The sequence below is a fragment of the Neomonachus schauinslandi genome, chromosome 3, assembly GCF_002201575.2.
Source record: "Neomonachus schauinslandi chromosome 3, ASM220157v2, whole genome shotgun sequence".
Taxonomy (NCBI): domain Eukaryota; kingdom Metazoa; phylum Chordata; class Mammalia; order Carnivora; family Phocidae; genus Neomonachus; species Neomonachus schauinslandi.
The window spans coordinates 141,920,227-141,948,146 of NC_058405.1; the positions used below are offsets into that span (position 1 = coordinate 141,920,227).

General features: G+C 37.4%; 1 protein-coding gene across 1 annotated transcript in view; it reads left to right on the plus strand.

Annotated features, from left to right (window-relative positions):
- ITGA4 (integrin subunit alpha 4) overlaps nucleotides 1-27,920 on the plus strand; it is a 75,725-nt gene that overhangs the window by 7,843 nt on the left and 39,962 nt on the right. The window contains exons 3-14 of the mRNA XM_021702989.2: nucleotides 10,078-10,184; nucleotides 10,300-10,429; nucleotides 12,214-12,281; nucleotides 13,645-13,774; nucleotides 15,272-15,357; nucleotides 16,035-16,097; nucleotides 16,191-16,328; nucleotides 19,630-19,741; nucleotides 24,665-24,759; nucleotides 26,209-26,299; nucleotides 27,115-27,160; nucleotides 27,546-27,700. Of these exons, the coding sequence (XP_021558664.2) occupies nucleotides 10,078-10,184; nucleotides 10,300-10,429; nucleotides 12,214-12,281; nucleotides 13,645-13,774; nucleotides 15,272-15,357; nucleotides 16,035-16,097; nucleotides 16,191-16,328; nucleotides 19,630-19,741; nucleotides 24,665-24,759; nucleotides 26,209-26,299; nucleotides 27,115-27,160; nucleotides 27,546-27,700 (1,221 nt within the window). The remainder of the gene's footprint in view (nucleotides 1-10,077; nucleotides 10,185-10,299; nucleotides 10,430-12,213; nucleotides 12,282-13,644; nucleotides 13,775-15,271; nucleotides 15,358-16,034; nucleotides 16,098-16,190; nucleotides 16,329-19,629; nucleotides 19,742-24,664; nucleotides 24,760-26,208; nucleotides 26,300-27,114; nucleotides 27,161-27,545; nucleotides 27,701-27,920) is intronic.

Below are 27,920 nucleotides of genomic sequence, written 5' to 3' on the forward strand. Positions count from 1 at the left end.
CAGGGCTGGGAGAGCTTCTGGATTGGTGAACACATGAAGATTAGGGGAAGAGTGGAGTGCTCAGAGAAAGTGCAAGCTCTGTAGCCTTTCCCCATGCCTTGCCCTGCGCATCTCTCCCTTCTGGTTGTTCCTGAGTTATATCCTTCTATAATAAATTAGTAATCTAGGAAGGAAAATGCCTCTCTGAATTCTGTGAGATGCTCTCGTGAATTAATCAAACCCAGGGATGGGGTAGTTGGAACTTCTGATAGCCAGTTGGTTATGCCTCTCTGAATTCTGTGAGATGCTCTCGTGAATTAATCAAACCCAGGGATGGGGTAGTTGGAACTTCTGATAGCCAGTTGGTTAGACGTATAGGTGACAACCTGGACTTTTGATTGGCATCTGAAGTGTGTTTGTGTATGTGTGTATGTGTATTGGGGATGGGACAGTTTGTAGGACTAAGTCCTTAACCTGTGGGATCTGATGCTATCACCAGATAGTGTCAGAATTGAGTTGAATTGTAAGGCACCCAGCCAGTGTCAGAGAATTGCTTGTTGGTGTAGAAACCACCCCCACAACCCACACATACACACAATGGAATTGAATACAGAACCCTTAGTAGGGCATTAGGGTTTCCAAATGTCCCCAGATGATACCAATAGTCATCCATGGTTGAGAATGACCGGAGAAGAAAAGAGGAGCCTGAAAGAAGTACTGAGGAGGAGCCAAAGAGGTAGCAAGGAGATCGGGTCAGTGTGGCATTACAGAAGTCAAAGGATGAGAGATCTTGGGAAGAAATGAGTGGTTGGCAGTATCAAAAGTTGCCAAGAGGTCAAGCAAGGTGTAAGAACTTAGTACAGTTCACGAGTAACCTTAGTAAGATCAGTTTTAGTGGCAAAGCCAGACTGCAGAGGGTTGAGGAGAAGTGAGGAGTAAGAAAATACTGGTAGCAAGTGTCAACAACTCTTTTATCTGGGTTCTTTCTTCATTAATTAAATACATTTTGTTGGTTACTTATGCTAGGTAACTTATGCTCCATCTGTACAGTTTGCATACAGTACAGTAGTAGGAATAGAAAGTTGAGTAAGACATGGCTGAAGCCCTCAAAGAAATCACTCTAGATGACAAGAGAGACAGGTAAATGTTAGATCATTCATGATGAGAGTATGTATTAAATGTGATGATAGAGACACAGTGGGGAGAAGAAATTGTTTGAATGATGAGAGAAGGTTTCCTGGAAGAGCAGACACCTGAGTAGTTGAACTTGTTCTGGCCAGTTTTGATGAGCAGATAGTAAAAGCTCAATAAATGTGAAATGGATGGATACACTTCTCAGATTTGGGTAATTCCTCTGCTATACACTTCAGCATCATTTCCAAAAGTCTGGGTCAGCCTTGGGTTCCAAAGATTCTGCGTGCTCATACCAGGCAATCTAAACAATAATACCCACTCCTGGGACAAGGAGCTTGGAACTGACCATCTTTAAAAACTGGGATTTTTTTTTTTTAATGTTAAGACAGCTGGAAACATCAAATTAGAACATGGAAGTGGGCTTACAAGTGTTCAGTAATGCTGTGTGTTTGTTCTGATGCTCCCCAAAATTTAAAAAATGGGGGGAATCTTTTTCATATAAATTATTTGAAATTCTATAATTCACAATAAGTATGTTCAGAAATAGTAAGCCTGTAGACTTAGTCATCAGATCTCTTTTGTAGGAAATGCTGTGTGAAATGGATTAGGCATGTCCTTTCAAACTTACACCCTATGCTGAAGATTCTTTCAGTGTATACCCTATGTTTGTGAAATCTTTCTACCTCTACGTCACCTGATCCCATTCTTGTCTTGTGAAAGTTTTTAAATATTCTTTAGAAGGTCATTATTTTATCTGCAAATCACAAATCATTGTCTAACATCTTATCCCATCCTTTAAATTTTGGACAGAAACATGTCCTCTGACGTCTGTAACTCCTCATCTCGATCTGAGCCTATATTGAATAATGCCCTGGAGTTCCTGACTGACTCTTATTTCTCTCACATACTTCATACCTCGCATCTTCCTGACCTCCTCCATCCTACCTTGTAAACTCCCAAACCAAGCACAGTGCTTCAATATTGACCACCTACTGTTAAGTGAGAGCAGGTTTCCTTAGAGGTTCTTTTTTTTTCCCCCCGGTTTACATTTTTGTATTGTTCTTGTTTCAAAGACACTCAAAATGGTATCCATCTATTAGTGATAGTTTTTCAAATGAATCCATAAGTCCAAGAGCTTAACTGAAAACCATGGAAATAGAGAATTTTCTTTCCTTGTTTTCTAATGTTGGAAATTAGTGTTAAAGGAGTAGGTTATTATATAATTTGTATAGGTTTATGAATAATTTCAATATTTGGATTTGTTCCCTGCCTCACAGGGAAATAGCAATCATTGTGACGTAGAATAGGGTGGCGGTTGACAGTGTCTACCTGAATCCTTCCTTCCCCGCTTACTAGCAGTGTAACTTTGGGCAAGATGCTTAACCTCCCTTTGTTTCAGCTTCTCCATCTGTACAGTTTGCATTTTGATAATAATATGTGCTCATAGGATGTAATGAAAATTAAATGAGTTAATATATGTGTTTACATGGGATTAAAAGTATGCTTGGGTACATAGGAAGCATGTAATAAATATTAGTTATTATTGTTAAGACAATGGTCCCTCTTTAAATTATGCTCACCGAATGTATCAGTCATGGTACACTTTTCTGCTGTACTTTCTGCTGCAGTTAGTGAAAGGACTCGTGTAGGTTTCCTGTAGGAATTTGAAGAAGTTGGGGCCTAATGTCCCTGGAGGAAAATCCGAACCTAGAATTAAGCTCACAAGTGACCTAGTTTTCTAAAATTTTGAGGTCTAATGATGACTCAGGATCAACCCTGATTTATAAAATTGCAGCCCTAAAACTTGGCTCTTCTGCTTAGGGACATCTACCTCTATGCTGAACTCTTTCTGAATACAATAAAGTAAAATAAATAAAATAAGATGTATAAAGTAAAAAAGGGATATTAAATAAAATGAAACAGAGGACTGAAATCGCTGGCTTTTTCAGGCCTATGGTTCTGTGAGCTCTTTCTCACCTACACTATGCATGGTTATGAACCATTATCAGATTTGGACTAAGAAGTCTGAGGATATGACATGTAAATACATGTTTTTCCAGAAAGAAAATACTTGAGACTGGTTTCTAATTTTGATGTTTATTTTGATCTTTGAGTCTTTTGTGCTTATTTTGATATCTTGACTCCAGACGAGCTGGAGGAAACCGTCTTGGAAGTTCAGTATTCTCACGTCCCATGTCTTCTCCAAAACTTGGCATTTTACGTTTCATGACCTAAAATTATTGTTATTGCTGTTGAATTCATAAACGTCACTTTTATCTTTTAGAAATATCACCACCATGTTTTAGTAGGTATGTGGGAAAAATACATAGTTTAATATAGTGAACAAAATGGATTTAATAGTAATTAGAATTTGATAAGAAAAACTACAAGAAGGGGCCACTTGGCTGAAAGAGCTGAAGGCCTGCTGACTAAATCTCGCAGCACTATGAGCGCCCTCTGCTGGTGCAGTCTAAATCAACGCAACGCAGGGAGGCTGCGGAGCAGAAGCATTTCCCATTTAATGAACACCTACTAGGTGCCAGGAAGTCTTTTAGGCACAAGGGCAAATTTTCTATGATCCTCATAATCCTGCAGTGGTAGATTTTATGATCTTCATAGTTGAATTGAATCCACTTTTAATCCCATATGTTTCTCTAATATTCTGAATTTAGGTAGAAGGAATTGTGCAATTATTTGTACTCAGTAATTATTGCTTCTACAAATAAAGATATCCTGAATAAATGACTCTATCAAACAGAATAGAACAGTGGTCATCCATGTCTCAGGATTATTTAAGAAAAATTTGAAATATGTAGGACTCATCTTTCAATGGAAAAGAACTTCAACTTAAAAAAAAAGGAATTGGTGGAGGAAGGGCTCTCACTCTTTTTCTGAAACTTTAAATTTTGTCATGTTTTTGAAAGATCAGATCAGTGTGTGTGTTGTTGTAGTAGCTAGAAAGTCAGACTGAGAGCCCCAGTCAAATGTCTGAGCCGATGGGGAAGCCACAGGCAGATAAATCAAACGTCATTGCATCCAAAAGTCCTAGGCTCCCTTACCCACAAAGTGTTTCACTCAAGCTGTCAGCAAGTTGTAGGAAGAAGGACTTGGAGTCTGATCTTTCCCCTTGGGCTTTCCTCAGTGGAAATGCCAAAATACTGAGAACCGATCTAAATTGAGGAAAAGGGCAGGGCAAGAGAGGGACTAAGTACGTGACATCTTTCTTGAGCACTAGAAAGTTGACTGAACAGTCTGTGGGCAGATCTGTGATATTTTACACATTTTAAGGTGAAAAAAAAGATTTAGAAAGTGAAATGGATTTCAGTTCATTCCTACCTCTGAAATATTTGTGGAGTTCTATTGTACATGCCATAGAGTAGTAGGAAGTAACAGAGATCTTTGATTTCTGACAAGTTTTGATTTTTTTATTCTAAACCTTTTCATTTATCAGCTCCCTGGATTCAAGGAAGTTACTTTACTTCCTTCAGATTCCATTTTCTCCCGTGTAAAATGAGGTTGATAATAGCCTCCTGCTACTGCTGTGAAAATTAAGAGAGTTAAATGTGAATGATGAGGCCTGGCAGTGATGGGCCACAAATATTTTACGGAGGAGGATATATGACATGCCATATGTGCAGTTTAATCATGTTTAGCTTAATTCTTAAAATAATAATAATGTCAACATCGACGAACATTTGCCTGCTTCCTCTGCTAGGCTCTGGCCCAAGCACTCCACGGGCATCTCATTTACTCCTCAAGATCCTCACAGAAACCCTCTGACGTAGGCACTTCCCACGGGCCCCAGCTGAGTCTCCGTCTTCAATCGTCCTCCTCCCAGATCACACTCTGTAAAGAACTTCAAACCTGTAAATGTTGTTTCCCTTCAGACCCTCTGTTACTATCTTAAAACTGAAGGGGATAATATTTTGGAGAAGTAGAGACAAATAGTAGTGAAGGAAGAAGACCTCTCCGAAGCTTAAATCCCTGAGAGTTTGGTGAAAATTTCGCTGACATATTCTCATAAAGGATTTTTGTGATGGTCGGTGTATTACAGAATCCCCTCCCTGAGCAGATATGTATTTCGGTCCTGCCTATTGTACGTGACGTCCCGTTCTGTGCTGTGGGAGTGCTACCGTCAACGAAAGAGGCCATCTGCCCTCATGGAGGTGACATTCAAGAGTGAATATCTAGTCTTCCGTAGTCTCTGTCATATGTTGGCACTCGGAGCGATGACACCAAAACTGGCGGTGTGAATAGCAACAAAAAAGGGATGGAGAAGAATGGACCTAACTGGCTTTGTACTGACAGCCTTTATATTCATCTGACAAAATGAACCACTCATTCACATTTATACACGTGTATGGACTGATACAAAATCCATAGATGGAAATGAAAAACTGAAGTAAAAAAGCATACATCTTGTATGTTCCTTCCCAAATGAAAAAAAAAAAAGTGGGCCTAATTTTTAGAATAAAGAATATGGTTTTATGTGGCTTCGTATTTTTAATATCTACCGGGAAAATGCATTCAGCTGTGCTAAGATTAGTCATTCTAGTTGCATAAAAGCATGGGAAATGATCACATGTTAATTTCTGCTGACCTCTTTTATGTTAAACCATGTAAAGTACTTTTTCAATTAGGAAGCTGATTTGATTTACCAAGAGTTTAGATTAGAAATGTCTGAGCTGAATTGAAAACCAGATTATAAATCATTTCAGTATGACATTTGGATAAAATATAAAGATAATCTGAGTTTATTTATGATGTCCCATCAGGGAAATTCATGAGAATTAACTTTCTCATGACAGTTCTAATAATAATCATTTCTGACCACATTAGAAATACTGTATTTTCCACATGAAGAAAGTTTGCTTAACATTTCATATCCTATTTTGATATCTAGCTGAAACCAAGGAGGACAAAAAGGTATTACAATTATTTTGAAAATGGAGTATTTTCAAAGACGATGTAATACAGGAGAAGGCATAACCATTTACATTGTAGAGAACAAGTTCAATTGCACACGACACCTGTCTGGGGAGCTTTTCAAAAAATTCTTAACGTCTGGGTCATAATCCAGATGCATCAAATCTGAGCCTCCAGAAGTGGGGATCAGGTGCTGGTACTTGTTCCAAACTCCCCCCAGGTGATCCTAATGTCCAGTCAGGGCTGAGAACCACATTCTAGAGGCATGACCTTGGGCAAGCGAGGTTAAGAGAAAGCTCTGAAGATGGCCCTGAGCATAAGCTGGTGATGCCACGGGTTTACCTCTCTGACAAGATTCTGCAAGCACTACAGAAGAAAAGGCTAAAAAGTTCCTTGAGGGCGCCTGGGTGGCTCAGTCATTAAGCGTCTGCCTTCGGCTCAGGTCATGATCCCAGGGTCCTGGAATCGAGCCCTGCATCGGGCTCCCTGCTCCGTGGGAAGCCTGCTTCTCCCTCTCCCGCTCCCCCTGCTTGTGTTCCCTCTCTCGCTGTGTCTCTCTCTGTCAAATAAATAAATAAAATCTTAAAAAAAAAAGTTCCTTGAAATTAAGTAAATCCTCAGACCAGCAGTGGCGACTTCCAGGCTGTTCTTTGAACTGATCCTGTCTTGAAATCAGTGCTCAAAGTATCCGGGCGCCTGCCTCTGTGGCAAAAGCAGCGTCAGAAAGTGGGAAGGAGAAACGCCTGTAAACGCGAGTGTGTGTTTGTGCACTTATTAGAATTAATTTTTATTTCTCATGTGGAAGAATAATTGTTTCATGGCTTTGTTTTTGTGAAATTTCTTCTTGCCTGTGCATCCTTTCTTTTGTGCACATCTTAAGACACAAAACACAAGTAGAAGAAACTTAGTCAAACCATAATTGAAGCTTTGGACTGTTTTTTAATTTACTGACCCATTATCAGCACACGTTTCTGGGCTGTGTGTTGAGGGGGATAAGGATGAACAAGATGGGGTACTGGCCATGATGAATTAGGTTATTATTGACTAAGTCTTAGAAGTAGGGTAGTTGTGAATAAATGAATGTAGTAGTTGTGTTCGACTTCACCAGAGAAACAGAGCCAGTAGAGTGGGTAGGTGGTAGGTGGGTAGATAGATATAAAAGGAGATTTATTATAGGAATTGGTTCCTTCCCTTGGGAGACAAAGTCCCATGATCTGTAAGCTGAAGAACCAGGAAAGTGGACAGTGTCATTCAGGTCCAAGGCCTGAGCAGCAGCTGGTGGGGAGGAGGGGGTGATTGGTGTAAGTCCCAGAGATCTGAGAGCGTCACAGACAAAGACACGGAGAGAAAAATGCGTGAGGGAAGTGACCTAGAGAAAGTAGGAACATGAGTCCTTTGGCTATGGTGGATGAGGCTCTGAGCAGTGAAGATTCTGTGTCACCTGGTGTTGTTAACGTAATGTGGAATCATCTACGGCACCAGAAAACTGCTTAACATCCCAGTTTCTCTGGTTTCCATCTTAAAATTTACAACTTAAAAGAGCTCAGTTAAGAAACAGGCAATAACAATTCACATAAAAGCTTTTTGGCCATTTTCATCAAGCAGTTTACATGATCTTTTGTGGCTCTATATTTATTTGAACTTCGGGGTGGCATCTCCAGAACAGTAAATCTGTCTCTAAATATTGGGTATAATCAATGGTGTAATCATGATGAAAGTGTCCATGAAATATGCCTCATTTGAATAGCACTAAGGTGTTATTTTTGACCTCCCTTCTCTCTTAACCTTAATTTTCCTCTTGCTCAGTTGCCTTAGTTAACTGAGTGACATTAATTTTAGAAAGACTTAGGTATTTTCTGAGAAGATATTTTATTGAAGTGTCTATTGTAGTAAGTAATAGGAATTTCACCTTCAGGTAGACAGTCTACCATTTATCCATTTTGACATTAGTAAAAAAAAAACTGGCCATTTTGGTGAAAAGTCCAACTGAAAATTGCATCACAGTGGAAGTTAAAATGTTGTGTTTGTCACTCTCTTTCACTTTCCTTCAATTATGTTGGCATCATATAACCACAGTAAGAATTCTGTTAGACCTTACCCGCCCAACACTCAAAGTTGTCTTTTCCTTCCTTTGCTCTCCTTCCTTTCCTTTTTCCCTTTCTTTAATTCTTTCTAAGATTATTTGACAGAGGGAAGGGGGGAGGGAGAGAGCAGAAGCAGGGGGAGCGGCAGGGAGAGGGAGAAGCAGACTCCCCGCTGAGCAGGGAATCCGATGAGGGGCTTGATCCCAGGACCCTGAGATTATGACCTGAGCCGAAGGCAGATGCTTAACCCACTGAGCCACCCAGGTGCCCCCTTTGTTAATTTTAACAAAGAAGCCTTCTGTTTCTACCTGAACCACCTTTTATCAAGGTTTGGGCTGCAGCAAACTCCCTTTTCATTCCAGGCTGACGTTACTTATCAACCCCAGCATTTTTTTTTTCAGACCTCTCCTTACTTGTTCTCAAGTCCAGTGCTCCAGGCAGCTGCTACCAATAGGTGGAAGTAGTCCCTATTCTGTAAGAAACCTGGCCAAAAACCTTATCCTGGTTCTATTGTAACAAGATCCCAGACCCTGAGACTCACCTGGGGATAGTCTGGGCCTCACCTGGACCCACTGAAACAGAATCTTCTGGGAAGCCGCTAGGAAACTGTTCAGTACAGCTGTGTTGAAGGGTTTTACTGTTTGTCCTGAACAACATTTTGGAGAACAAATGTATACACAAAACATCTTTCTATTCTCCCTAAAACAAAATTTCTCCTGGACAAACTAAATGTCTCCAGGACATTTACTGCAACTAATTTAACTTCCAAATATTAACCTTATTTACGTAGGCATAAATTATGAGTTTGCCCAGGAAGCTTTATCTAGAGGTCAAGGTTCTAGGAGACAGGGTGCCTAATGATTTAGAGAATGGTCACTAAAAATGTATGATTAACGTGGTACCAGTGACTGGTGTTCAAAATTAAATAAACCCACGTTCCACATCCTTATCCAGCCAGGCTGATGCAACTGTAATTACCTTTGGAATTAAGCTCAGGTGGAATGGAACTGTCACAGGGCAATTGAAGAAGGTGGGAAGAAAGCAAAAGGATCCTTAAGGTACTATATCTTACTCTCCCCCAAAACCACTTATTTGAAATCACGTTAATGGGATCCCAGCTAGAAAGCAAAGAAGTCGCTCTAACAAAAGAAAGAAATTATCATTGGGAAGATCAGTTTTTCTCTGTACAGTTTAGAAGTGCTCTATTGCCCAGCAGTAATACTTAACTTATGTTTGGCTTTCTGGCTCTTTATGCATTTACCGAAGTGCCTTTTGATGTGTTTTATTTACTACTCAAATAATCTGGTTTTTCAGGTCTTTTTTATTTTGTTCAAAATAGTCACAATAAACTAAATGTAAACCATAGGGCACTGTGTCTTAAATGCTAGGCATTATTAATATTGTTAATTAGACACAGTGACCTTCCGTGTGCTCGGTTATCACCTTCCAGCTTCTATAAACTGTGCCGTAAGCACTGAGGACCACATTGCTCTCTTTTTTCCCCTAGAGTCTTTAATGCAAGAAATGTCTTAAAAAGTGCTCTGGTACTGTTGCCTATAATGCTAGACACATGATCAAAGCAAAGGTGCAAATTCTTTGCCGCAGATGACACACTGCAGTTGCATCTGCATGGCCCATGTTGGTTTAAACTGGTCTCCCGCCACCCACTTCCCCCCAGTCATGCTGTTCACCCATCTCCTCATGAGGTTACCTGCTAGAGATCATTTCTACAGACGCAAACCACCTGGTGAGAGAACCGTCCTGTTGCACAGCATAACTCATCGTGACCCCGTCCTGTGCGCCAAGTGTGAGGTGACAGAGAAGTAGGAGTCAAGGGTATTTTGCACATGGCTGAAGGAGAAAACTTGGGGATAAACATGTTTATTTTCTCTGCTGTCTTAGAATAACATGGTTTCAAGATAACTAATGATAAAATTATTTTCAAATGCTATAGGTAGCCCTAATGGAGAACCTTGTGGAAAGACTTGTCTGGAAGAAAGAGACAATCAGTGGTTGGGGGTCACGCTTTCCAGACAGCCAGGAGAAAATGGCTCCATTGTGGTAGGTTACTAGGTTACTTAGTTACTAGGTTACTAAGTCCAATGATAACGTCGTGGATTCAGATATTCTGGGTGTGATGTTCACATCATTTGGTCTACTTTTATGTTTTATTTAGACTTGTGGGCATAGATGGAAAAATATATTTTATATAAAGAATGAAAATAAGCTCCCCACGGGTGTTTGCTATGGAATGCCCTCTGATTTACGAACAGAACTGAGTAAAAGAATAGCTCCATGCTATCAAGGTAAGGAATCCTTTTGATATTAACTGGATCAAGAGAAACAAGTGAATGCCTTTAATTACTTTTTTTAATTTTCAATTTTGCATGTACAGAGGATGGAGGAGAGATCTTTAAAATAGCTGTATTCTTTTTAACAACTCAGAGTATTTCCTTTTCTTACTCAATTGCAGTAGTAGTTGCAAGAAATGTGCTTTGTGTTTTTAGGAATAGAAATTTGTCCAGTTATGTTTGAATGTAGTTGATAATTACCCACTTTTGTATTAGATATATTTTTAATTCTGTGTAAGTCTAATGCCCAGCATATATCAGATACTTAAAATCATGAAATTATGATTGAAAATTTGAGATTGAAAGGTCTGACAAGATGAGAACTGTTTAGATTTTTTGCTTTATCTTTAGCTTCCAAGAATATTCAGAAAGATTCAAATATAAGTGTAAGCAAATCTTTCCCACTCACTGTCTTTTGTTTTTTAAATTCATATGCATTCCTTGATAAGGGGTTGGTATCTTAAGTTTGAAAAGATTTCCCATGAAAATTCTAGGCCATTAGGAGCAGTAGTGTATGCAGAGCTAGGCCATAAACAATTAAGTGAGCAAAATTAGGGGTGAATGTCAACAGAGCATTAAAAACAGATCTGTAGCAGAAATAAAATTCTAAAAATGTGTCTTTGGAAAACTAAGAATTAAATATATATGTATTCCATTTTCCACATTCTTCTAAGATGATTACCACAGTGTTCAAAGAACATTTCTATTACATGACAAAATTTGACCATGTATGCAAATTCAGTTACTCTATTCATATTGGGGTTCTCTGTGGTATGTGATGTCTTAGAAAAGCTCATTTAATATATCTCTGATTTGCCTTTGAGTGTCAAGAAGACAAAAGGTGAATTTTAAATTCTTAATTGAAATAAAACTCAGTCTAGTGTTTTGTATGTTTATCATTCTCATTTTCTTAATGGTTTATGGTTTACACTTTAAAACATTTTCATAGAATTTTTTTTGTTGTTCAGATACACCCAGCCACATTCTAAAAACAAATTCAAGATGGCATAAACTTATAGCACCTAAGACTATGGGGAAATTTATTTAAAAAAAAAAAAGTCAGGGAAGATCTAAAGAGGAGTGGAAAAATCATGGCCAGGACTAGTAATTACAAATGACTTAACAATTTATTTAACTTTTCTAACTTTTAACTTTATCTATTAAATAGTTAAACTATTTAACTTTATCTAACTTTTCTTTGGTTAGTAAAGCCAAAACAAAGATGTGGTCCTGATTCTTATTTTTGTAGAGGTTTACTTAGGTCAGTTCTTCAGGAGAAGCAGAGCTTTGTCTTCCTAGTAAGTTCCAAAAGCATCCAATTCATGGGGGCTTTGTAGTAGGAGACCCTCCATCTCCATGCAGATCTGGACTCACTATTCCTTTCAGCTGGGCACAATCTAGGAAGCCTATTTTAAATGCAAACCTGGACTGGAAGCTGCAAGTCCTACATCTGTCTTAGATACTCATTTGACAGTTTTTTTGAGCATATGCTGCATGTTCTTCCCGTGAAAAAGAGGCAGAGGTCAATATTTTTATTGCCATTTTGGAGGAATATCTTTGAGGATTAATATGAAAGATTGGTGATATTACATTTATCAAAGTGACTGTTTTAAAAATGAGATAGTATAAAATATCAACCTTAAAAGATGCATTTGTAAGGATTTGCAAGATTAACAAAATTATGCGAATTTTGCCTATTTTTCAATGAAATCCTGAATTGTTTTTCTACTTCATTTTAGATTATGTGAAAAAATTTGGAGAAAATTTTGCATCATGTCAAGCTGGAATATCTAGTTTTTACACAGAGGTAATAGTCCAAAAAATGGCTCTTTAAGTGTTTACATATAGGATTTTAATTCTTAAGATTGAGACTGTGGTATTATGTTTTACAGTAAAAAAAAAATTGTATAATCTCTGAATAATATGTCTCTTAAACTTGAGTATATTACAACTTAATTTTTACTACTCAATATTCCACATATACTTTTGAAAAGTTAATACTTAAGATGGCTGGGCCATATAAGATCAACTAAAAGTCTACACTAAAGAACATTACCTGCATCAAGAAGTTTCATTATGTTCAGTTAGCCAACATGTAGTACATCATTAGATTTTGTAGTGTTCAATGATTCATTAGTTGCATATAACACCCAGTGCTCAACATTTAATAGGAATCAAAAGTAGCTATTGTTATTTGCTTTAATTTAGACGCTTAAAATTTCTATCCAAATATGTTACTTTTAATTACTAGTTGAGGGAGAAAAGCATATGAATCTATGTCTCTCATTTAAATTATGAGAATTGAGAGATTTAAGAATTTAGTATCATCTTAAGTTAAACATATTCCCAAGCTCTATTTTTTCTTTAACAGTTGAGGATATACAATCAAAGGTCACGGTTGTATCCAACCCCCAAGTCTCCCAGTTTCCCTTCAAAACTCATTGAGAATTTATGAATGTTTTCTGAATCTGAGGTCAGGCCTTAGGTTAACAATTTCCATAAATATTATCTACTGTGTTTAAAAAAATCTTTATATTTAAATTGACCTTTTTAAGAGTTCAGGATTGTTTAAGGAATTTAGATATATGTTGAATACTTTTTGGTTGCTAAAAGTTATCATATTTCACCAGACAAATGTATCTGTTCATTTTAAATTTCCCTTTGTTTCCTTTTCCTAAATTTGGATTTATCACCAAATATGCCCCAAATTCCACTGGATTTATTAATTTCTAAGCTAGCATTGTTAAGAAACTAGTCAATGGCTCTTTGCAAATAGGAATAAATTAAGTCCATTTTTGGTCTTTGGCAACATGTGATTCTCTCCATAATAAGCACTAATGAATTACCCAGATACGATTCACTTTAACAGAAACCACATTGCCTGTCTCCTAAAAGCTTAGTCTAGTATTCCATGATTCTTGCTTCAATTTAAAGTCCACTGCTAAGTGTGAGTTTCTTTTCTGAAATTGTGCTTATAGATGAAAATTCATTAACTGGCTTCTGGCTTTTTTCTGATATGTTTTTAAATTCATCAAATGTTCAGATTTTAGAAATGTATTATAAAAAATGTATTCTCATCATTATTTACTTAAAATGTATATCTGGAGGAGGTTTTGGGTGGATTAAACTTTGAATTGATGATAAATTGTTTTTTTTTTTTTTTCTTACAGGATTTAATTGTGATGGGAGCCCCAGGATCGTCTTATTGGACTGGCTCTCTATTTGTCTACAATATAACTACAAATAAATACAAGGCTTTTTTAGACACAAATAATCAAGTAAAATTTGGAAGTTACTTAGGTACTGTAAAAATGGACAAACTCCAGTCATCTCAGTCTTACAGATACAAGTTTCCCTTATTTATGATTATTAGTCTCTTCAAAAGATCAAAATGGCCAGTAGCAGTTAGAGTTCAGAAACTATCGCTTTAAGGATATAATCTATGAAACGTAATATTTTACATATGTAATTACAATCATTAATATATAGTTAGACTAGAACTCTGGGTTTAGTTTACTCTCGTAAGCTTGTATCTTTATGTAGTCAACTTGTTATCGTAAGGGTTGCATCTGTTGAGTGCTTACCATATCCCAGCAACTTTTTGTGAGCACTCCACATGAATTAATTTAATCATGTATGAGTCAGTATAGTTTCTTAAAGGGCCAAGTGAAAGTCGGTGGGGCTGTCGACAGCATTCTAGACAATGGGTAACATTATGAAGCATACGGGTCTAAAAACAGCTCATTGACCTTCACCTCATAAGTTCTTAGAATATTTCCCAGAGTTTATTCTTATCTTTCTCCTTTCCCTCCTCTTCCTCCCCCTCCATTTCCTCCTCCTCTTGTGCAATAGGACACTTTATAGTCTGTATTTCTACAGAAACCAAGATTTTCCTGGTACAATTCCTCTGTTACAGTAAAAGAGATGCTTTTCCTATAGCTTCTTAGAAAATACAGATTTGTTTAAGCCGCGTGCTTCGCATGTAAGCAGCCTATACCCAGAAATAATTACAATAAGAAAAAGCACCATTTTTCCCATTCATACAGTAAGAATTCATTTTCAGAGGGAATTCATTTATAATTCAACATTTACTTGTTTATGGTTGAGGGATATCTTGAAGTGTTGTAAGAAATGTAATTAGGGGATGCCTCAGTCGGTTAAGCATCCAACTCTTGGTTTCAGCTCAGGTCATGATCTCAGGGTCCTGGGATCAAGCCCCACATTGGGCTCTGCACTCAGCGGGGAGTCTGGGGATTTCTCTCCCTCTCTCTCTGCCCCTCCCCCTGCTCATGTGCATGCTTTCTCTCCCTCTCTCAAATAAATCTTAAAAAAATAACTTAGTATTATGCCTTTTGTCATATAATAAAATATTTTACCTTTTGTGTCATCATACAGGTTTATTACAATAGAAGATTTCATGGCAAAAAAGTTGAAGTTTAGGAAGTTCTTTTACTTAAAGTTTAAAATGTTCTATTTTAGATACCTAAAATATTATGGTTGTAATCCTGGAGGCTAGCATGTCCTGGTACTACATAGAGACTAACCAAATGTAGAAGTGCTATCTTTAATTTCTAGTACTTGGAAATGTAAACCATGGCCCTAGTTTCATAATGCATACTAATGATTGCTTAAAGCATAGAATAAATGACCAGTTTTGAATATTGCTAAACTAAATATTCTTAAAACTGTTTAATCATTTGGAGTTCAGTCTCAATTATTTCTATGAGTGGATTTGTGATGATAGGGTTTACCCATCGCAAATGATGATTCTCCTACTTTTCTCCACTTTGTTTGAAGGATACTCAGTTGGAGCTGGTCATTTTCGGAGTCCACATACGACTGAAGTCGTTGGAGGAGCCCCTCAACATGAACAGATTGGTAAAGTAAGAATTACATTTTTACATTTATTTCCTCACCAAGTTTCAAAAACTTGGTGAGGAAATTGCATGAGAGGTGAAGGAAGAACTGCAAAGATGGTAAGAAGTGAAGGCTCGACACAATGAGCAGTGAACTGCATTTCGTGGTGAAAGTTGTATGGCTTTTAGATAAAATTTTATTAGAAAAGCTTTAAGGAGAAATTCTGTAAGTCAAATGAGGCTTTTCTTTCTTGTGAGTAAATTGTTCTTGAAATAAAATGATCTCAAGATGTCCAGGGAATGTATTTACTGGTTCACGAGTTTACAGATGATGGGATATTGAGACAGCTGCATGTTTTGGGGTAAGACCAGAAAGAAGATGTTCTTTCTGGTTCTGGTTTTTGTTATGTTACCGTGTGGACATTACTAAACTTTTCTGAGCCTTACTTTGAAAAGTGAGGCAAACAACACTTGCTGTGCCCTCGGGGATCAACACCATCGTTCCTGAGAAGACAGTTTGGCAAGGAAGTCCTGTTAATGTGAATGTGCTTCACCTAAACCTCTTGAATCACTCTGAAAAGGAATTTCAAAAATCTTTGTGAGCGGTTACACGTTATGAAAATTGATGTTTTGATCCCCTGAAGATTTTTTTTTTTTTAATGTGCTAGCAGTCTGAGTTTTCCTAATTCCTTTCCCAATTACAGGCATACATATTCAGCATCGATGCAAAAGAACTAAATATCTTACATGAAGTGAAAGGAAAAAAGGTAGTGTCTCCATCTTTGGTATCGCTGAGGGCTTTTGTGAATAACTCTGCTTTTTTTCCCTCAGTGACTGGATCTGGTTTTGTTTTCGGGCAGCTTGGCTCTTACTTTGGAGCCTCTGTGTGTGCTGTGGACCTCAATGCAGATGGCTTCTCAGACCTACTCGTGGGAGCTCCCATGCAGAGCATCATCAGGGAGGAAGGCAGAGTGTTCGTGTACATCAACTCTGGCTGGGTAAGTCCAATTGCTCACCAGCTAGAGGCTGTTGATGGGATTAAGATAGAAATTGAAGCTATTCTTATTCCAGAGTTCTGTATCTAGATCCTTAGGCTAATTTTACTGATGAAAGTAAAAACTCTGGTATTGTACTAAAGTTCTAAAAGTGGAACATGCTTGGAGAGGGGAAGCTGTTGATATTCCAGAAGCAGGAGATCAATTGTTCTGTTTTTTTCCTACTCACATCTTGTCCTTCAAGTGGTTGGAGTTTCTTTTAGTTTTATTATGATCCAAATCTAATTGGAAAGAATGATTTTTCTATATCCCTCAAAATGTGGATTTATTATTGGTTCTGTCGTGAATGTCTTTAATTAGAAATATTACCAGACGGAGAAGATAAAGTATGAGATGCTTTTATTGATTTGGAAACAGTAGGAAACCATATGTTTTGATAAGATGTTAGTTTGCACAATATTTGTAGATGATATTCCTGAAAAGAGTATAAAATGGGCATAGTTTATTCCAAAGTGGATATAGTAGTTGTAGAAATAGGTAATTACCACTTACGGTTGAGTTTTAGATTATGGGGGATGTTGTGGAGTAGAAACTGACCACTTCACGATTCAATTTAAAGAGTTCTGCTGACCCTATCTTGCCAGTCTATCTTCTTGGTATTAAATCAAAACAAAGAACTGATAGGGCCTTAATGGGGTCTTCTTGGTCTGTTCCTTTGATTTAAGAGCAAGAAGGGATTTGTGAGAAAATTGGGTCCTTTCTTAAGGCACAGCATGTTTAGTCAGGATTCAACAAAGTAAAATCTGTTTCAAGAAGGTATTTGTAATCTTAATGGTTTTAGAGCATTTAATAAGTTCCTATATTAAGCATCAGACTAAACACTGTATGATTCAAAAGAGAAAATACTGTCTTACAAAGCTAAGAGATTTTCAGAGTTCCAGATATAGAGCAGCAAAGTTATTTATGAACTGGGATTTCCATAGACTGTGTTTAAACTTAAATTTAGTAGTAAAGCAATACCATCTACAAAGTGATCATTCACATGTCCTTAATAGCAATATTAGGCTTTACTTTTTTCTTTTTTTTTTTTTTTTGTAAAGACCTTTCACATTTTCCTATCCATAAGTGGTCTTCTTATACCAGCTACATCCTCATTCTGCATACTTTTCCTTCTCTTTATAACTAAACTTTATGGAAACACTTTAAAAATTATCATATACACCTAAAATAAGGAGATATATGGTCTTTTTCTCAATGATAATCCTAAGCAGTCCTAATAGGAAAGACAGATAAAAGTGTATCTCTTTTGTTTAAAGGGCAAGGAAGGAGCCCTACCCATTAGGCTGCCCTCTTGTTCTTCCCTCATGCCTCCCCTGAGGCACCACTGTTGAATACGAGGTAATTTCATAATTGATTTCAGATTTTAACGCCTCTGACATAGGTGATTCTTTGTTCCCTTCTAACTTCGTATTTGTTAACTCTCTAAAATGGCACTAGCCACTACCTAGCATTATATTCCATATTTATTCATCTGGTTTGATATTGTCCTTCTGCTGGAGTATAGACACTGTGTGGAGAGGAATCCTCTGTCTTGTTTACTGCTGTTTCTTTTGGGTTTGAAAGAGTACTGGAGAAATGGGTGCTCAATAATTGTTTTTGAATGAACTCAAGAAAGAATGATACTTGAATGAATCTTGCTTCCACCTACTTCTGTTAAAATAACTCTCAGAGGTCCCCAAAGAACTCTTGGTCACCGTTCTCTGACTGGAGAATACTTGAAGAGTGATCACCACTTCTTGAAACCCTCTTCCTGGGAACTCCAGTGCCATTGGTCTGCACCTTCTCATCCTCCCGGGAGCCCTTTCTCCCTTCTCCTTAAATTAGGCATTTCCTTTGGAGCCTCGCGAGCTCTCTTATCCCTTATTTCTTGATAAAATCATTTACTGTTCCTGGTGCCGGTGATTCTGTCTGTAGAGATGATTCATTAAAAAAAATAAACATTTAGTGAGTATCTGAAATGGAACAAAAACTATGAAAACAGCTGAGAATAATCTTAATCCTGACCTCTAAGACCTCAGGTCCAGAAAAGACATAAACATGAGAGTAAAGAATTGAATACAACATGGTAAATAGCACATTAGTAGCATGTACAAAGCAGAAGAAGCAATTCACTTTGGTCTAGAAGGATTCACAGAGGAAGTATTTGAACAAGACAAGTTTAGGAGTTTTTTAGTTGGAAAATAAAAGGTGAAGGGTGTTTCACAATCACAAGCAGAAGAATTTGTGTGTGATTAGGGAATGTTGAATAGACTTGTTTAAGAAGAGGAAAGGATCCGCTATGATGAATAGTGTGTAGATATTTTTTTTTTTCTTACTACATAAGAGTGACATGATCAGAGTTTGGAAAGAGGTCTGGTAGTTATTATTATAATGATTCATTATTGCAACATTATTGAATGTCTTATTGTAATAACTCCTCTTCCAATTTAAGAGATAGCAGTTGACCTATTCATGTTTCATTGCTAAGGCTCCAAAGGCCAGCTTCAGGTATGCCAACTCCTCAACTCAGAAACCTTCAGTGGCTTCCTAGTCCTTAAATTGAGAGTAAATTTCCCTCAGTATTGAAAATACCACACCATAACATTTCAGTCTGGTTTTGTTTTGTTTTGTTTTGTTTTTGGTCTTCTTCATTATAATGTTTGTAATAGCCAAATTCTTTGGAATTTGTTCTGCTGATAATACTCTATATCAAAATTATGTCCACCCTTCAATAACCACCTTGAATATCATCTTTTATGAGATCTCACCTTGCTTTCACAATTAGATATGCTGTCCTTGCTTCTTGACAATACAAAGCAGTTTGTACTTCTGAGTCGTTTACATGTTTGTGCTAAGCCTTCCCTGTAACTAGGCTTCTTCAGGAAGGGGAGTGTGTCTTGTACACACACTGCCTTGTCCTCTTTTGCCTGTTCACTCTTTGTGTAGTGCATTGCCTTTAGTAGGAACTCAATAAATATTTGTTAGATTGAATTATCAAAATGATTTATTGGATTTTCAAAGCTAGGGATCATGAGTTTGACAATTTTTATGTCCTCTGAGCTCTAATCATACTATTATATGTGTCGACATACTTGATAAATATTTATTAAATTGAACTGAGATGTGTGTACTAAAGCTCAGTTTGTAGTTTGTCCAACTTGTTTGAAGCATTAGAAAAAAATCCATATCCAATTACAAAGGTAAATCATGTGTAAAGTTGTCAGGGAGTGTTATGATGACACCTTTTCTCCCCTTTTCTGTCTAGGGAGCAGTAATGAATGAAATGGAAACAGAGCTCATTGGAAGTGACAAATATGCTGCAAGATTTGGGGAATCTATAGTTAATCTTGGTGACATTGATAATGATGGCTTTGAAGGTAATTCAAAGTATCTAATTCAATACTTGATTTCTGCTTTGAAAATGGTACATGGAAGAGCATATGAGTGGAATTTTAGGTCATTTGCCTTTGTCTAGAAAATGGAGCCAGAAGGTTATGCTAAGTGTATTTTTTTTTAGTGTTACACTGACTTCTCCTCACTTGTCAGTTATTGATTCTTAATTGATCAGACTCCTTAGACTGTACTATTTGATGATAAGTACAGTAAAGATACTGACAAGACGCAACAGAGGCTGGCTGCCAAGCTGGAGCAGGTTCCAGAAGACTCCTGTTGTGCTAGGCATTCATTATTCAGCTGCTGTACTGTGGAAGGATTTGGGGAAATGTGGGAGAGAGTCCTAAGCAGTGATAAGGGGGCAACTGGCAGACCCAGCAATAGTGGCTATTTACCAACTGATATGGAAACCTCTCCAGAATGGAATAGGTGTCATTACGGAGTCTGTTGCCAGGGTATCAGCCCTGCTGTTGAAGTACCTGTGTCTACCCGCCTTCCCTCTTAACATTGACTCTTTTCAATCTAAAGCTGAGGGGTAACTAAGTCTGGTAAAATTGTGCATAAAATGATGAATGGATTTGAGAGGAGTGTGCGTAATTTCTAGAGTTCAGCAAGTAAGTATTTGATGCTTTCAGGGCTCAGAATTGTCTTTCCTCTTGATATGGTCATTGGCGATTGGTATATGGTGATGTTAGGTTGCAATTTACTCAGATACTAGAAATAAGCGAGGGAGTACTCTTAAGTTTTCACTTGTTTAATTTCTGATGCGTAAAGACTTCATTCTACTTGAAATGTATAAAATATGTTTGTCTTCGAGAAGAAAGCGGGTTATTGAATATCCCTTTTGAATATATATAGAATATACATCGCATGTCGAATATATGAACCCTATTAAATGTCAGAGAGTGTAATTTGGTGTACAAATATTACCATTTCTAGAGTTTTTCTAGTTCTATTTTCTATTTCTGAGTTTAGGTTCTTTTTTAGATTCCACATATCAGTGAGGTCATACAGTGTTAGCTTTTCTCTGACTTATTTCGTTGAGCAAAATGCCATCTAGAACATACATGTTGTCACACATGGCAGGATAATTTCTTTTTTATGGCTGAATAGCATTTTTGTTTTGCCAATGAGTAAGCATTTTGTACGTTTTGGATATGAACAAGACCCTGAGGATTTGGAAGCAGGGTCAGTACTTCTTCCCTGAGGCCCTTTCCTCCATATCTGCCTGAGTGAGAAAGCAAGGCACCTGTGTTTTATTTTTCTTTATGTATTTCCCTATTTCTTTACCCCAACTCTATCTTACTTAATTTTTCGGGAGTAAATGGATGAAGTTACTTTGTGTTCATGGCAGGATGTGTGAGATGGTGTAGAAAGGGAATGAAAATCTCACCTGTTCCTTTTCCCTCCACCTCCAGGCAGAGATGCAAATCAGAGTCAATGTCCTCTTACTATGCACACTTTTGTGGTGTTTTCCATAGCAGACCTAAGTTATTTTTGCATTCATCATATCCTTTCCCTTTTTTGTATTCAAAAAAGAAAAAATATGAATTTCCTGTGCACTTAGAAAAGCAAAGCAAGCCATTTGCTAAGGAGATAACCAGTTTGGCAACAGTCCAACATAAAAATTGCATCAAAAGGATGAGGAAGTTAGGGAAGAGGTACACGAACAGACCTACGTGACGAACATGCCTGGCAGGCAGCATTCAGGTTTCATCCGTAAAAGAGATTTGGCAAAAACCGCTTATTTTTAGTTGAGGTTTTTTCACCTTGAGCATTTTTATGTGACTGTTAGACTATATGTTTGAGTATTTTTTGAGCCAAGCCATAAGAAAGTTCTATAATTGTAAATTATAAGCTGTATTATTATTACTTTATGTGCCCCTGAAATAAATATTGATAGATTATCAAATCATGAATTGAACAGTTCTTTGACACAGAACAGGAGAAGTCTTCAGGGGAGGAAAACACTGGATAGAGCCTGTAGAGTTAATGATTCCACAGAGCGTGGGAATGAGTGAGCATGGCCTCTGGAGCCAGAATGCAGTGTTTGTATCCCAGCTGCTTCACGTCCAAGCTCTGGGGTCTTGAGCAAGTTATACTCTGTGCCTCAGTTTCCTCATCAGAGTTGGGATCAAAAAGTATCTACTCAATATAGTTGTTTTTAGAGTTACATGAGTTAGTACGTGTGAAGCCCCTACAGTGGTTCCCCGTGTTGTAATAAGCATTATGTGTTAGCTGATGTTAAAATTATTGTGATTATACCAGTGATAATTATAGTTTACACTAACAATGAAATAAAATGTTCAGATGGAAAGTAGGAAACATTGTCAAATATGTCCGTGTTTGTTCTGTATGTTGTGTCCCAAATGGACTTGCACAGACATAAAACAAAAAAATTAATAATGTGTGTTTTCCTTCTAACTATAATGATTGCTAAAATTTTAGTATTTTCTATAACAGATCCAAATATAATCCTAGAACATAAGAGTTTGGATCTATATATAAGCTAGGAAAAGACTGAATGCAATCCACATGTCTTCTGCTTGGAATGACCTTGATCTGGGCCTTTTTATATTTCCTTTGAAAAGGCCCATTTGTATTGTTTCAAGATATGTGCCTTACATCACTACGGCTAGTAACTGTTACTGCAAGAATTTCCATGTATCAACACCTTTGTAGCCCAGACTTACGATCTTCACATCCTAGTTACTCAGGATGTAGCCATACTGACTGAAGTCTAAACCGGCCTTGAAGAATGGCATCTGTAACTGGTCTTGTCTTCAGTGGCCCCAGGACACTTCTCCCCACACTCCTTCCCTTACCTCCCTCTTCCCCTCCGCTCTCCCTCTCTCCCTTCCTGCTCCTTCCCCTTATGTTCCTGTGAGTATTTAGGCTGTATATATGGCTCCCGGTATTTCAAACTCACCGCCATTGTTCATGTGTGCAATGTTGCCCCTTTGTCACCTGCCATTATGCAGCCTGTTTCCTCTGTCTAAAGTGCCTTCACCCTGTGCTTCTCCTGGCTGTCACCTGTCAATACGGAGTCTCAGCTTGGGGCTTCCTCTTCTATGTGAAGCCTTCCATCATTTCCCCCACCGTCTCGTATGTGGTATTTTTATTCTGGTTTTACCTCCCTTCTTCCCCACAAAAATAAAGTTCCTTTTCATGGTACTGCCCTGTATGACCAGCACCTGGAAAATGCCCAGAATACAGTAGTTGTTCAGTAGTTGTCCACTGAATAAATCACTGAATGGGTATAGTTGTATATGAGAATTTAAAATACTTTGCACAGGTCAAGAGAGAAGCCTTACTATGTCTAAACTATAAATATAAGGTATGGGGCGCCTGGGTGGCTCAGTTGGTTAAGCGACTGCCTTCGGCTCAGGTCATGATCCCAGGGTCCTGGGATCGAGTCCCACATTGGGCTCCCGGCTCAGCGGGGAGCCTGCTTCTCCCTCTGACCCTCTCCTCTCTCATGCTGTTTCTCTCTCGCTCACTCTCTAATAAATAAATAAAATCTTTAAAAAATATATATATAAGGTATGTCTATCACTTACTTCTTGATATTAGAGATTGTACAGCACTTGGAGCACCTGGCTGACTTAGTTGGTTGACATGCGACTCTTGATCTCGGGGTCATAATTTCGAACCCCACGTTGGGTGTAGAGATTACTTAAAAATAAAATCTTGAAGAGGAACCTGGAGGTTCAGTTGGTAGAGCATGTGACTCTTGATCTCAGGGTGGTGAGTTAGAGCCCCAAACTGGGCATGGAGGCTACTTAGAAAAAATTTTTTTAAAATTGTACTGCATTTGGCATAGAATTATATTTCAAGAAGGTTTTTATTCTCATTGAAACAGCAGTCAGAAATTACTAGTGTAGTTGTTAAAGTTGTTAAAGTTTTTATTCTCATTGAAACAGCAGTCAGAAATTACTACTGTAGTTTTTAAAGTTTTAAATCTGATAAATTAGTAAGTATTGACTATCATGAAAGCAAACTTTCTGTATTTTAGGTTTCTGTTGAAGTAATAAGAAAACATTACATGTGAATAAACACATGAATATACCCAAATAAATAGACATAATACCTTGTAACACTAATGAAATGCTCTTGCAACTATAGAATGTTATTTTTCTCCTGTGCATTTTGTATTTATGGCCCTTAAGCAACCATGTCATTCATAGTTTGTTTTCTCTTGCTTTTGTCAGTTGATTAACTATTTTTTCTCCTGGCATCATAATCTGACGTGAATCCCAAGTCATAAAAGTGATGCAGTCATTACTTTACAGAACAAATTCACTTTCCAAAATCTAGTTTGCATGTATGTACGTGTATAAATACAGATATCCTTAACAAATACCTTAATTGCTTTCACTGGAACAGGAATTTAGAAGTCCTTTTGCAAATAAAGTAAAACCCAGAGCTCAAAATAAAGAATCTTAGGGTTATAATACTCACAGATGATAATTTATGTGCTGGGGTCTGCTCTAAACACTTTACATGAGCTACATCCAATGCTGAGGGTGAGTTCTTCTCTTATGATCCCATGCTATAGGTGAGGGACCCAAGACACGATGAAGTTAAGAAATGGGCCTGGCTGGGGGTCAGGCTTTGGTGGTTTGGCTGGAGAGCCCACATCCTTAACCATTGTGTTAGAGCGTGTCTCAGACCTGTTCACCCTGCTGCTTCAATGTGCAGATGATTCTACACAGTCCTGTACATTGTTATGATGATATTTATTTTGTGATACTTTTTTCTGTCTAGTGAGTAAAGTATTTGTTTTTTTTTGATAAGGAATTTTCTTATGTGATATGAATTAAGTATGAAAGTTAGTTTTCAGAGTTGCATTCTTTATACTAAGAATTTATTTATTTATTTATTTTGCCATTGAAATTCTGGAATAGATGTCGCGATTGGAGCTCCACAAGAAGATGACTTGCGAGGTGCTATTTATATTTACAATGGCCGAGCAGATGGGATCTCATCAGCGTTCTCACAGGTAGAATACTACTCTGTTTTGGAAAGAAGCATTGATAATAAACGATTCCTGAAACTTCCAGTGTTAGTGTGGACTTATTTTTCTTAATTTGCTCTTTCAAGTGTTTAATATCTATTTCACCCTTTTCTTGTGATAAGAGTAGGTGGTCTCATTTTGAAGGTTGTTAATAACTCTTTGAAATCATTTTTTTCCATAACGAAGAGTTTTGGTTCACATCCATTCTTGTTTGTTTGTTTGCTTTGATGTAGTGTTCCATGCATTCTCGTTTGTTTTTAACCTACTGAAGATTTTCTTTGCGTTCCACAAATTTATGTTCTGAGATGATATCTGTACTGTTTTGAATAAGCCCATGTGGCTTTGATTAACTGTGTCTTGCCTTGTGCCTAAAGCCCCATATTTCAGGGAGGTCACACTGGGAGAGCAAACACATGATACTCTGTTCCTTTCAGGCTCAGCTTCAGGATGGAAGCTTTTAATAAAGTTCCCTGATCTAACTGACTTTACTTTTGTTTTTTGACAAATCAGGGTATTTCGGTGCATAGAAAACACTCCATACACATGCAGAGAAGTTTTTCTAAAGATACTTTTTTTTTTTTTTAAAGATTTTATTTATTTATTTGAGAGAGAGAGTGAGAGAGAGAAAGAGCACAAGAGGGGGGAGCGGGAGAGGGAGAAGCAGACTCCCTGCTGAGCAGGTAGCCCGATGCGGGACTCGATCCCGGGACTCCAGGATCATGACCTGAGCCGAAGGCAGTCGCTTAACCAACTGAGCCACCCAGGCGCCCTCTAAAGATACTTTTATGGAAATATTAGCTAATACTGTTATTTTTGGTGGAGCAAAATGGGCAAATAGTTCTCCATATTTAACATGAGAAATCTATACTTGTCTAGTAAAAATTACTGATTTTCTTAGCATGGATAGCAGGCTGATACATGTAAATCAGCATCTGGATGTGAAATTAGACCTATGGAATAGGAAACACATGTCTGACTTCAATTGTCACATGCTAGGAAACAGTCTGGCTCAATAGGGTGACTTTCACCATAAGCCTGAGGAGTAGGCTCCACTAAGTGATTATGCATGTCTCCTTTTCCAAACTACTTGTTTGGTTTTTCATGTTCATCCGGGAAATAAATACAGAGCCTGAAAGGAGACTGGGGAGAGGGAGTCAAGGCTGGTTAAGAAGATCTGTACTATATAATTTTCTCTTTGTGATTTTTTTTTTCTAGTCACAAAGTAATTTTTTTCTTCTAGTCACAAAGTAGATGTCACCTGCCCAATTCAAACTGGAAACTTTTGTTTCTCTTAGATGCATGTATTTGACTTAAATGCATTTTGTTAGAAAATGTGCCTGGGTATTGTAAGGCTCATTATTTAACTAAATCATTGCTTCTCTGAGATATCAGGTGTTCAAAAACTGCTTCCTACTCAACTTACTTATTTTTCAGAGAATTGAAGGACTTCAAATCAGTGAATCATTAAGTATGTTTGGACAGTCTATATCTGGACAAATTGATGCAGATAATAATGGTTATGTAGGTGAGTATAAAATCATATTTCATAAATTGAAATGAGCTCTATTGTGGATATTGCTTTATTGCAAAGTACATAAAACTGGTATGGAAAAGTTCTAATCTACTGGTAATTTATTTCCTTCATTTTTTTTTTTTTTTTTTTTTTAAAGATTTTATTTATTTATTTGAGACAGAGAGAATGAGAGACAGAGAGCACGAGAGGGAAGAGGGCAGAGGGAGAAGCAGACCCCCTGCTGAGCAGGGAGCCCGATGCGGGACTCGATCCCGGGACTCCAGGATCATGACCTGAGCCGAAGGCAGTCGCTTAACCAACTGAGCCACCCAGGCGCCCCTATTTCCTTCATTTTTAAAGTTCTTTTGAATTCAAGGATGGGTCAGAAATGATCAAATAATTCCTCAGCTTTACAGTGTTAGTTAGTTGACATTTTATTCTTTGTTCTTGAAAAAATGAAAAGCACCTATGAAAATAAATCAAACATAAGATGCTGAAAAGAAAGACTTTTTTTTTGTACTTTGAGAGGAGATTCCTAGGTGAATGTTTATAGTTAAAAATTTTAATATTTTTTTAGTAAGCTTATCTTTATATCCTATTTTTATCATAAAGTTTGTTTATAGTAAAGGGACGGATGTTATTATAGATGAATAGACTCAGACAAATGTGGAATGAATCTTCAGATGTAAGTATATCTTTTCTAATTAATTTTCTGTAAATGGTGTTTTGATACAGTCAAAAGGTGAAACATAGTGAAGTATTTATGGCTGAAAAATAATTCTCTTTGACTAATGATGTTCATTAATCTGTTGTTTTTCATCCTCCAGATGTGGCAGTTGGTGCTTTTCGGTCTGATTCTGCTGTGTTGTTAAGGTAAGGTTGATGCATTTTACTGCTTAATGACAATTGGGCTTAATTGTAAATGATGGGAGGCAATTTTTAAAATCAGCATTGGTGGTGACCTCATAATGCGTTTTTTTTATTTTCTGAAATTTTATTGAACTTTAGGATACTCTTTCCACCTTACGTGGATATTATAATTAAACAAACCATCAAGCAAAGTCAATATTTTTAGCATTTAAAAGAAAATTTCTCTTGATTCATGCACAGAAATGTAATTGAGTGTATATGCACATAGTGTTAATAAAGCAATTTCATGAAGTTACTTGGATGATGGCAACTGACAAAACAAATGCAGTTTTTTCTTAGGGAAAAAATAATTCTGCAGTTAATATTGCTAATTTTATTTCCTTTTTAGGACAAGACCTGTAGTGATTGTCAAAGCTTCCTTAAACCATCCTGAGTCAGTAAATAGAACAAATTTTGACTGTGTTGAAAATGGATTGCCTTCTGTGTGCATGGATCTAACACTCTGTTTCTCATACAAGGGCAAAGAGGTTCCAGGTTATATTGGTAAGGGTGCCCTTACAGAATTTACCCTGCCTGAGTGTGCACTCCACTCATTCATCTCGTGGTCCTCTTCTGAGCCCTCACTGTGTCTCACCTTAGAGGCCAAGACACTTGCTGCCTCATCTCTTGGGTTCTTGTGTTGTTCTTACCAACGAGAGGGGCACCATAGGAGGCTATCGTTGTCTAGAAGTTATGACAAGAAGACAAGCGGGAGTATCACTTG